The following is a 15,383-nucleotide window of genomic DNA, read 5'->3' on the forward strand; positions in this document are numbered from 1 at the left end:
GTACGAGAAGACAGTTGCAATCGGTTTTGGGAATGTTGAACTTTGCAATGAAGATCATTCCGCAGGGGCGGTCCTTCATTTCCAGGTTGTTGGCCTTGCTGCCGACGGCCGCCGATCTAGATGCCCTAATCCATGTGGATTCGGCAGGTCGGGCTGACTTGCTGATGTGGGATGAGTTTTTGCGGCGGTGGAATGGAATTTCCATGTTCATTCCGCAGGCCACGGCCTCGTCTCCGCGGGTCATCTCGGACGCCGCGGCCTCAGTTGGCTTCGCGGCAATTTTTGGCACTCACTGGTTTTCCAGCACTTGGCCTGAGGAGGTGAAGTCTGTCCCGGCCTTTTTTGAAACATCAGCATTATTTGAGATCTATCCCATAGTGGCGGCAGCTGTCACTTGGGGGCAGGATTGGGCAGGTCAGACGGTGACCTTCTTTAGCGATAATCAGGCGACAGTGGAAATCATCAATAAAGGCAGGTCCAAGTCCTTGTTGATTATGTCATTTCTACGCCGGTTGACATGGCTGGCGTTACATTACAGGTTTAACATTTCATGTTCATTCATTTCTGGTAGTAGCAATGTGGCGGCTGGTGCATTGTCGCGGCTTAATATGCACGTTTTCTTTCAACAGATGCCAGAAGCAGATGCCTGCTCAACAGTGGTGCCGTTGTTCCATCAGTTACTGCTGGACTAGATAGACATCGGCGCAACGCAACCAGGCTTGTTAATGACTCCCTTGCTAGTAATACTCGTAGGGCTTACACAGGGGCGTGGCAGCTTTTCAATAAATTTGTGAATAGATACAATGTGCTTGACCCGGGTAGTACCTCTAGCCTCCTAGCCTTCGTAGCTTATTGTCATACAGACCTTAAGCTGGCCTATAGTACAATAAAGATGTATCTAGCCGGGGTGCAACACTTCTTAGCAGTAAGTCACCCGGACAGACCTTCCGTGTTTTCTTCGCAGCCTATTAGAGCCATTCTCAAGGGTATCCAGAAATCCCGGGCGGCGGTGCCTAGTTCAAGGAAACCCCTATCAAGTGACATCTTCAGGGCCTTGGCCGTGTTGTTAGACAAAGGGCCGTTCGGGTTGGTACCCAGCATGGTTTTGAAAGCGGCAATTTTCTTAGCATTTTACGGGTTCTTGAGGCCAGGTGAGTTCACAAGGGTAAACAGTAAGTCAAGTGTGGTCCTAAGGAAACATTTAGTAAAGGGTCCATTGGTCTATACTCTATCTTTGGCACGTACCAAAACTAACCAGGTGGGTACACCTTCTATTGTCACTTTTTTCCCTTCTGGCAACGCTTGGTGCCCCGTCAAGGTGTTAGACCAGTTAAACTCCCAGTTGTCAACACGGCCAGACGACAGTCCGCTGTTGCCTTTCCCCCGCGACCCGTTGACTGCCAGCGTTTTCATCCGGCATGTACGGGTTCTTCTCGCCCAACTTGGGGTAAACACCAAGCATTATTCGGGGCACTCGTTCCGGATAGGTGCAGCGTCGGCCGCTTCCCGGCATGGGGTGCCAGCACACGTGATCAAGTGTTTGGGTAGGTGGAATTCTAATTGTTTCAGTAGATACATTCCAAGTCCTAGATCGGAGATGGCTGAGGCCTTCTGTAAACTTGCTTGTTAATTGGGATTAATAAAGGCATTACTCTACTCGTCTGTTTTTGCCCCCTTATTTGGCACACTGACCACAAAAATCATGACACACATCAGGTTGGTATCGGTAGGGGTCATGAAGACTTCGGAAGCGTAAGTAACTCTGACCACAAGTAATAGGCCAAGGGATCTTGGCCGTGTTTGTGGGAGGAGTTGCGGCGGCTCTCCTCCCCTTAAAAGGGGTGGCGGGGAGGTCCTCCGCACGTCACGGCGAGGTCGTGTCTAACCCTCCCGCCCTTCCCCAGGTTTATCATATCACTAGAGCGTGCCCCCTTATTTGGCACGCTGACCACAAAAATCATGGCACACATCAGGTTGGTATCGGTAGGGGTCATGAAGACTTCGGAAGCGTAAGTAACTCTGACCACAACTATTTTTATTCAAAATGGAAGAACACCATAAGGTAATAATTTACCTTATATCATATGAGATTCTTGCCTCCCTCCTGTCTCATGACCATCCTCTCAACTCCCATATTTGATTGAATGCTGCCTTATACCTGGCAAGGAGAGAAAGTGGTCAAAGTCTTTTAGCTCTGCAAACCAGAATATTTCCAGAGCTTACTGGATATTTTCTGTGGCTTTCCACCACTTTGTGAAAGTGCCTGCAGCAGATTTTTCCTGGCCAATCATGTGTTTGCTTGCAGGCTGAAGAAAATGAAAAGGGCTGCCGGTGTGTTGAAGAGCCTCCAGTGAGCAGCGTTTTTTCTTTCTGTGGTGAGACCTTCTTCTGGCAACATGTTGGCTTTCAAAAGGCTCACACAAGCTCAGGGGGAGCTAGAAGTGTTTTGTTTCAAATGCCAATATATGCAAAAGCCATAACTCCTAGACCCAGCCAATCCTGAACTTTCTGAATTAGAAAAATTCCCAGACAGCTTAACTCTTTAGTAAAACACAGAAGTTGAATGCAATGTATTTTTAATTCTGATAAGTGCCATATAGAGGATGTTTTTATAGTCTTTAGAAGTGTAGAGCAGGCAGAAGCAGGATGTGTCTAGCTAGAGAGTATAAAATCAAACAGAAATAAGAATATACCTAATATAACACAAGAATAATAAAAAGGCTGCTGTGACAGCACAGAGAGGAGTGCTAGTCCCTCCTCTGTGCATCTTAAAATGGTTTGGGCCAACAACTGTGCAAAGAACACTACAAAGATGGAACTTAATACAGGATTTTTTGATAAAGCAAAGTACATTTTAAGTTTTCTGGTGGTTCTGTGTTTTGTTTCTGTCTCCATAAAAAAAACTTGTGACAGAAGCGTTTAGACTGCACAGATGAAGAAGGCAGAGCGGCAACAAGAAAATAAGTAGTGGGTTAACAACCAGCTGCAGCTGTTCCTGAGGACATGATATTAAAGGAGAACTATGACCTAAGGGCAAATAAACATACCCCTTACCTTTAGTCTATTAGCAGTATTCATTATTTCCAAAGACGAAGCACATCTGAGAAAAACTCATCTTAAATCATAGAAAACAGCCACCTGCAGCCCTGATTCCAGCTCCTTTCCTGTTAAGGGGTCTTAACAGCTAATGCAGCCCACCCTCAGCTTTTTCTTCTAAACGTAAATCTGCTGTGGCTGTGTGGGTGGCCAGAGTGCTGATGGGCCGGAGAGAAGCACTTGCCGACACTGCACAGCACGTGGAGAAGGCGGGGACAGAGAAACAAGATGGAGAGGCAGATAGGAGAGACAGAGCTCCAGAGCAGCACGTGCCTGGAAGGCAGGCACTGGGGATGGGGACGTGGAGGTAGGGAGAGAGTTGCGGGACAGAGCTGCTGCGCATGCCCATATATTCGTGGACATGCAACAGCTCTTCCGAAGTGCCGTCAGTCAACTGACGAGATCATTGGGGAGGATTCCAACAGTATTGTCGGGATCTCTCCTCATTACGGCGCTTAGCCCCGCCCATCATCCTAAGAAAGCTAGTACACGCTTAGGGTGCATTTTGGCTAATAGGAGTAAATTGCAATATTTACTCCTTTAGCCTAAGGAATACAACATTGGAGATAAGCTTAGACCCCATAGTTCTCCTTTAACTATTAAAAAATTGTGTGAAAAAATTAAACCTAAAACAATATATGCTTACAGCGATATTTCACAGTTGAAGTGTAAAATTATATTTATTACTTTCAATATAAAAACATATTTTAGAAAAAAAGATCAAATGATTGCAGTAATATAGATGGTAATAGTGCCATTAGATTCACATGAATTACAATAACAAATAAGCAGTCTTACCATCCTCTCTGGACTTCTGGATGAAAGCTTCCACTCCACTTTCTCCATAGCTACCTTCAGATGCTAGTGTGGACACATAACTCCATTTCAGGGCTTTCGCAATATCAACCATGGCCTGAGCCTGATAAGTGTCTGATGGAACCACTCGAGAAAAAAAGTCATATCGACTGTTGTCACTTAGATCTGGAGCGGTGGAGGCATAGCTAATTTGCGGAATCTGTAAGGATGAGAAAGGCAGAGCAATTTAATAATAACATCAATTCAGCACTGCAAAAGATAAGATGAGGATTTTTAAAATTTGAAATGGCATATACACATAACCATTTTAAAAATGTCAATCAATAATAATGCAGTTTAACACCAATATACATTAGCAGTAAGTGCACAGTGGGATCAATGTGTATGTACGTGGGTTATATTTCCTATGCATGAGGCATTTGCTCATAAAGCAGCAAAACTTTTAGAAATTACACCATGGGAATCTATTTATTCTATTTGTTTAGCGATCAATTGCTACTTCTAGTGATTATCACTAGAACTTTTTGTGGAAATTGGGCATTTAAACATTAGCAAGTGGTTAAATTTCCTAGTAGCAAGCCCTAAAGCTGGCCATTCATATTATTTGTGTTATTTTTTATTCCTAATTCACTTAACTACAAGCACACGCACACACCATATATCAGTATATAAAATATGGCACCTGTGTGCTCATCTTTGGACTGCCAACTTCCAATCATTCAGTTGTGTAAAGGCGCTATCCTAGGTAAGATTCGTATGACCATTTCTACCCTTTATATATCCTCGGAAGTTGGATTTCTGCTTTAAGCTCCTGAAAAAATACTTTTTTCAGCACCTGAATATTTACCAAAAACCATGCAAAAAGTAAACCCATCATAAGAAAACATATTTAAATGCAATTCTGTTGAATGGACCTCATACGTTACAGTTGATGGGGAAATGAGCAGCTAAAATAAAAAATTAAACTAACAGTGTGCTTAGCTGTGGGTATATACTGTTGTTAACTTTAGGATGCCTATAGATCAGGACAAGGAAATAAAGGATTGAGAAAAACGATGGCTGGGAATTTTTAGCCACTACCTACAGCAAAAGCTGATCAAGAGGATGTGTCACTACAACAAAGCTTAATGCTATAACGCATTATAAATATATGACATGTCTGCACATTTGCTGGTAAGGGAAATGCTTAGGGAAGACATTTTCATATAAAACTGTCATTGCATTTCTTAGAAAAGATGTGCTTTTTTAATTTTACTTGCAGCTTTTCACATTCACATTCGCAGATTTTATAAATACTTCACATTGTAAGAAGAGAGAAAGTAAAATGCAGAGTCTGTTACTTCATTGTTACACCAGGTTAATCACTTTGAAAGGATTATATTATTTTTAAATATTTGAGGTTTGTTCCTGATATCAAGTAACACATTTTACTAGCAATTTAATTTTTTTTTTTTTACTAGCAGTTCCTCAATGCTTTAAATACTAAGGGGGTTATTCACAAAGCTGCCAAAGGCAGCCAAGTGAATAACCCAGCTGAAGTGAAGTGAGCCGAACAACCCAAATGTTTCCTATTGGCCGTCTTCTAGCAAGTCCTGGCCAATGAACAACAACAACAACCATTCCTGGTATAAAAAAGTGGGCATTTACTCTATGCAAATGGCAACACACAATGCCTTTATTCTCCATCAAAAGGCAAATGCTGAAGGGAAAGGAACGTACATAATGTTCCAACTTCAGTTAATTTCAGGGCTGCTGGCAGAGAGCCACAAGGAGAGATCAGTTGACCCAGAAAAAGTGAGAACTGAGGCAGCTCACTTGTGCTACCGCTTAAAACCAACCCCCAGAAAAAAAAACCTCACAAAAAAGATTTAGGGTATGGTATAAGAGGGCAATGAGGACAAAAACAAGCTTCTATTGCCCCGATTGCCCTTCTCAGCCTGGCCTGTGCATAGGCAATTGTTTCAAGGAACACCCCACAGAGAGTAAACACAAACAGAAATTTGTCACTGTCATATGGGGTAACGAGGCTTTAAAATTCTGCTTACTATTTTATTTTAGGTTTTATAGGAAGTAAAAAAGGTTTCTAATGTCTAGTTAAAGTTCTAGTGTAAAAAGTTTAAAATGCTTAGGAAGTTCAGTGAAGAGGCTTACAGAATTCTGACAGCTGACTCAGAGGCGTCAAACTGTGCCTCAGATGTTAACGCAGCACAATATATGCCCCATGAGATACCCTGGAGTGTCTACTTTCACAAGTGATAGGCCTTTCTTGGGTAATTGTAACTGTCAACCTGCTAAGGTGCCCCAAAAGGAAACAAAGGCCGTCAAATCCATGTATAAAAATTCACTCCTGAAAAGCTGAAATGGCCTGGTCTCTTAGACAAAACAGTGTCCATGGCATACAATGGGGGTGTTGTTTTACTCAGATGATGTAGCTGAGCATAATTTGGTGGGTTTATCACAGTGACACACATCAGAATTAAAAAATAACCAGAAATAATGCAAAAAATATGTAACAAAATTCAATAAAATCGTTTTTTAACACAAACGTTGATGTAAGCCTGTGAAAAATGGTGATAAAACAAGGTAGAATATACTGTATGCCCTATGAGATACTCTAGAGCAGTGGTGGCGAACATTGGCACTCCAGCTCCAGCTGACTTGCCTACAGATCTCGTTTTTTTGCAAAATTGTGCAGCTAAATCCGCACAATAAATCGCTTAGGTGTGCACCAACGCTCACCCAGAGGATGCAGCTAAACACAATTTGGGGTTTTGTACAGGAGTAGCACACATCAGGTTTGCAAGATATAAATTACAAAAACCTTGTTGTATATGTGTTTGTAAAAAAACACAAAAACACAATTTTACTACAATTTGTGACAGAAATTGGCAGTGAAAAGGTTACATAAAAAGTGTCAAAATACCTTTAAGTATTTACCCTGTGATGTCTACTTTATATAAATATATACTTTTCTGTGGTCATTTTGCCTTCTGTAATGGCTATTAAAGTTAGGAGACAAACATACCACATTCTAAAATTGTTCCATACTGAATTTTTTTTTTCACTCCTTGTATTTTGTGACCTATAACTCCCAAAATAAACTGAAATCCCAGATATACGATATACCATATTAATCACGACAAATAAACAAATGTATTATGAATTATTTTCTGTTAGCTACACTAATTATGTACATATTACTATTGCTAAAACTGTGCACACTGTGTTTTTGTTCCATTTCTTTGTATTTTTGTGTAACAAAATAAGATTTTGTATGTGCATATGTCATATCAAATTAAAGGCAATTTTGTCCTTTAAAAATAGTACATAATATGTGTAGGTGCAATGCATGAGAAAGATAGAAATTATGCCTAAACACATAGCAAAAATGGCAAAATTGCTTTGGTCCCCAGGATCTAAAAAAATTCTGAAGCTGTGTCACTAAGAGGTTAAACACTAAAACAGTATTTACATAAAAAAAGAAATAACTAATGCCATAAATGCTGCAGCATCTGGCAAAAACTGGCTGCGCTAGAAGGTACTCTACAAAATGTGAGCTATATGAGCGAAAAACCATGACACCTAGGTGTGAACGAAGACTAAGAGGGTTATTCACTTATCTGTGAAGGACCCAGCCATAGCTTCGGCTGATCCTTCGGCTCAATTCAACCACCGGAGCCCTTCGGTTCAGTTGAACCGTCCTCAAGTTCTTTGAGGACACTGGGCTGTCATTAAATGACAACAACTGGACGGAGCCAGCCATGATGTTGAGTGCGGTCGAACCAGCGGGCGACCGTTTTTTTTTTTGTTTATTTATAATTTTTTTATTTCGCCTAGTCGTCATCTTCGTGGACAATGCTGGACGTCGTGATTGACCCTGGATTATGTTGTTGGATCGATTTTTAAAAAACATTTTTAATAAAGGTCTTGTCAAAAATCCATTGTGGTGTTTTTATTAAAATTAGAGAATTTTTGATTAAAGTTTGGTCTTTTTATTTATCTTTGATTTAACCTTTTAGTGAATGAGTAGGGGTACAAGTACCTCTTACTCATTCACAATGGGGAACGCATCTGGCTGCCACTTTATTAAAGGGGTACCCCAATGCAAATAAGCCCCCCTGCCCGCAGACCCCTACAACCGCCTCAGGGCTTGTGGCGAAGAGGCCCTTGTCTCCATCGGCACTGGAACAAGGTGCTTTTCCAGGTGCGACCCTGGAAAAGCACCCTCCCAGTGCTAAGGCCTGGTATGGCAAGGGGGCGCTCACTCATCCTTCCCCCCCTTTCCTGCCCTGCCAGGCCTGTGCTCAGATCAAGGGTCTGGTTAGGAATTTTACGGGGGACCCCACATTTTTTCCCACATTTTTGGGGGTGGGGGTTCCTCCTTAAAGTTCCTACCAGGCCTACACATTTTTCTTTTTTAAATGGGGTTCCTCCTAACTTTCCTACATTTCCTACATTTATTTAAATGATTTTTTAAAGATTTTTTCCTCTTTTGCTTACATTTTTAAAAATTCAGAATAACCAAGCTGAATGCCGCTATGAGAATAGGGGCGAACGGCAGCGAGTGAACTGTTGGATCGGTTGAGTCGAACGGCTTCTGCACTTCGGCTCAGCCGAACATGCATGTTCGCCTGACCGAAGGCAGCCAAAGCCAGCCTATGTACGGCTGAAAATAGCCGTACAAAGCTGAAGTGAATAGCCAAACGACTTTTGGCTCAGTTCACTTCAGTTATTCACTCGGCTGCCTTCGGCAGCTTAGTGAATGACCCTCTAAGTATAAGGAAATGTTTAAGGCTTTACCTGTTACCTGTGTATCTGTCCTTTTTCATTTGTTGTGCTTAGTTGCAAAGTTTCTCTGTATGTCCTCTTAGCATATTTTCTATCTGTTCTACTACATGTGTCTGTAGGAACACCAGCCCTGTTCATCTCTTTCTGCAGCCAATGCAAGAATCCTATTTACATTTTAAACACATTCCAGCTCACATTTTCCTAATGGTATTTCTTGAAATGCATATTTGTTGATATACTTGGGGGTTAATAAGAAGTGTCTGACAAGAGGTACAAAGAACTAAAGGATTTGTTATCATTTGGGAGTCAGATGACATCAATTATAAATATGTATAGAAATAGAAGTTGACGTAGAAAATAGAAATCTGTGCTTCTTGTATGAATAACTCATCAAATCATATAAGTGCATATATAATGATTTAGTAGAATATAGCTGCAGTTCTTTGTTATGTTGAATATATATGAGCAGGTTACAGATGCTGATAATGACACATTTAGTCAGATCTGCTACAATTCGTAGATACTGTGTAAGTCCCTAAAAAGCCAGCAAGATGTTCTGCAATGAAGAAAACCAGTGACATCAAGAGTTAGCTTGGAATGTCTTCTCTCCAAGCTCTGCACCAAAAGATCCTGTTGCACAGCACAGACTGTCAGAGACTGTTCCAGAATCAGTTATACTTTTTCCCCCTGTATAGTTGTTCTGCAGCACACATCTATGTGGATGCTAATGCTGTTCTAGTTGCCTGCAGCAATTATAGTGAATCTGTCACCATAATTTTGTGTTTCACCTCTGCAAAACAGGGGTCGGTGTAAATGATCAGTTAGACTTGTTACCTAGAATGTTTCAGAAATGCAAAAAAAGCGAAATAACTTTGTTTCAATAACTGTCATGACACAGACATGTTCCCAAGCATTACCTGCCATAATCACTGCGCGTAATAATATTGTCTGAGTGGGAGAGGCTCAGGAAAAGAACACAAGTTTGTTTCTACAAAATTACTGTATTTATTGTATTGGTTCAGTGTTAAGAGAGTTTTCTATGTTTGAAGTGAAAAATACACTCTTTCCTATATCTAGATTTAAATTTGAAATTAGTTTAACTGCTGAGATATGAAAGCTTCTATTGCCAATCTCTGAAAATGCTACCTGGCTGGCTGTTATTCTGTTCTAAAGCCCTTGAATACTTTCTGAATCACTGACTTGGAACAGCTGCAGCCTATGGAGTCTGACCTCCAATCATGGTTATTTATTCTAGATCGCTGTCTCAAACCACTGGATAAACATGACAGCCAAGGCAATCAATGGTTTTAGATGGGAGGTCAACAATGTCAGCTTTAATACTTCTGTGCAGGAGGTAGCTGTTAGATCAAAGCATGCCATCTACCTCTTGTATTCATTTAGGACACTTACTGGTACAGCTGCATCTTATGTGTTATATGTTAAAGTACAGAAAAATATTACTCTTTTATTGCAAATAAAAATAATCCACATGAAGTTGCTGAGATTTTAATAAAAAGGAAACACTAAATACTAGGGATGCACCAATACCGGTCTTTTGGTACCGAGTACGAGTACCGATAAAACATTTTCGGTACTCGCCGATATCAATTACCAAGTAACGGAAGTCCCATTCAGGAAGCCAGGTGGCGTGTAATGACTCGCCACCTGGCTTCCTGATTAGCCGGGAAGCCGGGCAGCGTGTAAAAAGTCGCCATCCAGCTTCCCGATTAACAAAAAAGTCCCCTCTTACCTTAGTATGTGTAGCCTGTCATCCCCCGGGGCCTCTCCAGCGAGAACGCGGCCTTCGTCCAGTACCCAGCCGGAGCCATCTAGCCGGCCAATCAGGAAGCCGGGCGCCGTGTAATGATGCGATGCCCTGCTTTCTGATTGGCCGGGAGGCCGGCTCCATGCTCTCTTGTCATGAGATGACGAGGGAGCATGAAGCCAGCTTCCCGGCCAATCAGAAAGCAGGGCGTCGCGTCATTAGACGGTGCCCGGCTTCCTGATTGGACGGCTCGGGCTGTGTACCGGACGAAGGCTGCATTCTCACTGGAGAGGCCTCGGGGGATGACTGTAGAATGTGCTCTGATTTGGGGGTGCCTTAAATTACTGATGAACAACTGAATCTTAAATAAGTGTTGGGTTTATTTACAAATAGGGATATACATACATTCTCAATACAATGAAGGAAATTTGAAAGGGGAATTGGGGATAGGAATTGAGGTTAAGGATCCTACAGCTAGCTACACCATTCTCTCTCTCTCATTCACACCAGCCATGGGTTTTTCTCTGTTCTTCGGACAGGCCTCTCCAGCAGGTCTCAGCGAATCACATTCTTGATTGCAGAGTTCAGAAAGACTTGTCTTGTCCAAAGGTCTTGCTGGTCAGCTAGATTAGTGTCACACAGGAAGAAGGTTCCATCATATGCCCCTGCCCCCATCCCAGCATATATGCCTTGCTGACACAGGTGAGGGCAGTAAATACCAGCAGGGGGTCGGGCTTGCCCCAGGACATGACAGTCCAGCAGATCTCCTTTGATCAGTGTCCAGCCCCAAGAACCCTTTGATGGTCTTCATTTGCATATCAAACAGCAACGGGCAGCTCACGATATTAAGGAACCTTTCCATCAAAGATGTATCATAGATGTCAATTATTTTAGCTTCCAACAATGACATTCTACACATACTAAGGTAAGGTAACCTTACCCCACGAGGCCAGCTTCCGGTCAATCGCGAAACCGGGCAGCGTGTAATGACGAGCTGCCCGGCTTCCTGATACCGGAAGTACTCGTGTTAGGCATCGGAGCATTTGGGCAAGTACTCGTACTTGCCCAAATACTCGGAATCGGCACTGATATCGATACTAGTATCGGTATCGGTGCATCCCTACTAAATACCCACATGTTTAAAGGAGAACTATGAGGTGAGTGATTTTCTTTTACCTCATAGTTCTAGCCGACCTGTGACAATGAGAACATAGTTCTCCTTTAAATGAAAAAAGTTATTATGTCAGTCATGTGTCAGCAATGATAAATTGCTGACATGAGAAGAACAAAATAAATTGTATACTGATGCATATGGTCACTACAGAATTGGCCATTCCAGTTCTTCATCACACTACTGCCATCAACACAGCTCTGGCATGGTATCTTGGCACTGATGGATACTGTATGTATTCCTATATCCTGCAAACTTAAAGAAAAAATATACTATACTCTCTGCAACATGCTCTTCGCCACTGACATATTCTCTCACATTGAGTGCTTCACCATTAATAACAAGAATGGGCAACATGACCCTGGGGAAGGGTTTCCTAGTTAACTTTTTGTAGAACAGCCCACAAATAAGTAAAATATTCCAGCAGCTGCTCTACACTTATAGCAAAGTCATGCATATAGGCCATACATATTGGGGTTTATTCTCCTAAAGGAGGAGAGACTGTTCACTTATCTTGGAGAATAAAGTGAAGCTTTTTTCATTTATGTGCATGTGATTGGGTATTTGCAGTGAACCCATCTTCACATTATTAACTAAGCCCAGTGATCATTCTCTGTCCCCTTAGTAAGTAAACTCCTCGATTACCAAAATTCTGCAAATTCCTAAAGTTTACTATTGGAGTATTGCAAACTCAATGTTTTATCACACAAAACACATTTTTTCTATACAGTTGCTATGTATTTAATGCACCAAAGTACATGCTGTACTAATATAGTATAATATAGTAAAATAACACATTTTGTCACAGTAATTAAAAAGAAAAGACTTTGAATCATGTGTCATAACTGTTAATCTTTTTTTCTAATTGTGGTTTATAGGTGTGACATCACCTCTCCTCAAATATGAATAATGCTCACCATTTTATTAGTGCAAATGTACAAATCAGTTGACTAGCATGCTGCCATGTGTTCTAATTACTGGAGTATATATATAGCTGGTGTAGGAAGGAGGGGTTTGGGTTTTTGGAGAACTGGGCTGGGGAAGATGCAGCTCTGCTGGGGGAAAAAATTGTAAAAAGGTTGGAGGAGCTTTTAAAGTAGATAAGGGAGGGGAGGGATCGGAAAGGACTGAGACAGATAATAACCTAAAAACATTGAGGGGTAATGTGACCACAACAGAAACAAGGGATTCTAACATATGAAAAACAAATACACAAAATATGGAAGCATGCAGTAGTAGACAGATTATAGGTAACAGAAAAAAAGTTAACACAAGTGAAAACTTGAAATGCATGTTCAATGCTAGAAGCCTGTCAAACAAATTGGGAGGACCTGAAACTCTTGATACTCGGAGAGGAATATGAACTAGTGGGAATAACAGAAACCTGGCTGGATGGAAAACATCACTGGGCAGCACAGATAAATGGTTATACTGTATTTATAAGGGAAAGGGAAGGAAGAAGAGGTGGAGGAGTATGCCTGAATGTCTAGAATGATCTGACAGTGAATGTAAGAGATGATATAGCACAGGAAAACGGGGATAATGCTGAGTTACTATGGAGAGAAATGGAAATGAAGGATAAGAAAGGGAAACTACTAGTGGGAATATGCTACAGGCCACAAAACACGGAGGAAGAGGAGGAGAAGGAGGAGGATACTTGTATATTGTCACAGATAGAAATAGTGGGAAAAGAAGGCAATGTCATCATAATGGGGGACTTTAATTATCCTGATATAGAATGGATAAATGAAACGGCAAACTCTAGAAAGGCCTTTCACTTCTTGAACACTCTCTGGGATAATTTCATGGCACAATTGGTGGAAACCCAACAAGGGAAAATGCGTTGTTAGATTAATTAATTACAAATAACACAGAGCTGATTACAGATGTGGAAGTCGGGGACAAGCTAGGGAGCAGTGACCACAGAATGATAATGTTCATGGTAAACTCAAGGAAACATAGGCATGTAGGTAATACAAGACGAGTCAATTTTAGAAAAGCTAACTTTAATAAACTAAGAGGCCTACTATGTGACATAAATTGGGATGAAATCTTCTTGAATAGGAACACAGAGGAGAAATGCAGAGGTTTCAAGGAAATCTTCAATATAATATAAATAATAAAATTGGCCAGTGCATTCCATTTACCACTAAATTCAGAAAAGCAAAATCTAAACCAGGGTGGTTAAAAAGCAAAGTAAAACAACACATGAGAGAGAAAGATAAGGCCTTCAACAAATATAAACCAGAGGGGTCAACATTGGCATTCAAAAACTAAAAGGAATGCAACAAAAAATGTAAAAAAGCAATCAGGGCAGCAAAAGTAGAACATGAAGAGCACATAGCATCAGTAAGCAAAAAGAACCCCAAGGAATTCTTTAAATATATAAATAGTAAGAAGGAACGGACAGAACATATAGGCATAAATGATGATGAGGGAAGGTGGTTATGCACATGGGAGTAAAGAACATGTGAGCAAACTACTACTTGGGGTGTAAGGAAGTCAGAAATAGAAAAAGATCTGGGGGTCCTCATAGATCACAGATTTGGCAATAGTAAGCAATGCCAAGCAGCAGCCAGTAAAGCTAACAAGATACTGGCATGTATTAAAAGAGGGATTGTAGCAAGGGATCAAAGAGAATTTTTCCACTTTATAAACCATTGGTTCGGCCCCATCTTGAGTATGCTCAAGAAACTTCTGTATTCTTTTTGCAGACTCTACAGGGATATGGGAAGTGTTAGAGCCATATAACTATACACACACACATACTGTACATATGATGGACTGGAGAGACCTTGGTCTTTATACAACCTTACTTACTATGTTACTATGTTATATTGTTTACAACATTATCAACAATGTTGAATAAACTTCCCGAGTAACAATATGAAAAAAAAATGAAATGAATTCAAATAAAACATATAAATACTGTATATTAAATATATAAAATGATTCTTGTTATCTGGTTATAGTCTTATTATACAGACTTACTCTAGTACAATATACATGCATGTGTATTATTTTTAAGTGCATAGTGAATACTGTACTGCATATTGTTGTCTATGTGGCAAAACCAATACCTCTGGAATTGCACTTTTTCAGCTGTTTTAACCCCTTCGTGACTGACGACGTACAGTGTACGTCGCCAGCATCGGGGCTGTTTAAACACATTGTGTGTTGCTAGATCCATCTGATGGACAGAGCATCATAACAGCTGTGAACAGACTTCATGGATATTATTAATTTTTACATTGTCAGATTGTAGACAGTAGATAGTTTTGTTTCCTTTTCACTAACAAGCCATTTTTCTTTTAGTAATGTACATGTGTGTTTCTTCATGCATCTTGCTTTAAACGTTTGTCCACTTGCACTATGCATCTGTCTTTCTGTCTGCCAGTCTAGTACTTGCTCTGTCTATATGTAGTATTTATTTACTAGTCTAACAATCATATATCTCTCCATCTCAGAACAAATGATCCATTTGACATTGAGCAATTTGTATCAGTTGCCATTGTTCCTTTTTCATTCTTCTATGAGTTAATGTAAGCATACTGCTATGGTTCACAAGAAATGCGTTTACTTGGAGTTAGATGGGGACACAAACATTTGGCTATCACTTCAGATTATTATTTGCAAGGTTGCTGTAAAGTAGCTTGCAAGTTAGAAAACATTTCTGTTTTTTTGTTGATGAACAGTTAGGTTGCTACTAATTTTCTATATAATGCTGATTTGCTTGACATGAGAGCC

General features: G+C 40.8%; 1 protein-coding gene across 1 annotated transcript in view; it reads right to left on the reverse strand.

The window, feature by feature from the left end:
• The window catches only part of LOC108790356 (metabotropic glutamate receptor 4-like), a 119,090-nt gene that overhangs the window by 14,044 nt on the left and 89,663 nt on the right, over positions 1 to 15,383 (reverse strand). The window contains exon 3 of the mRNA XM_018560594.1: positions 3,895 to 4,111. Coding sequence (XP_018416096.1) covers positions 3,895 to 4,111 — 217 coding nt within the window. The remainder of the gene's footprint in view (positions 1 to 3,894; positions 4,112 to 15,383) is intronic.

This window comes from Nanorana parkeri, unplaced genomic scaffold (assembly GCF_000935625.1).
Source record: "Nanorana parkeri isolate BGI_ZX_2015 unplaced genomic scaffold, ASM93562v1 scaffold468, whole genome shotgun sequence".
NCBI classification, from domain to species: Eukaryota; Metazoa; Chordata; class Amphibia; order Anura; family Dicroglossidae; genus Nanorana; species Nanorana parkeri.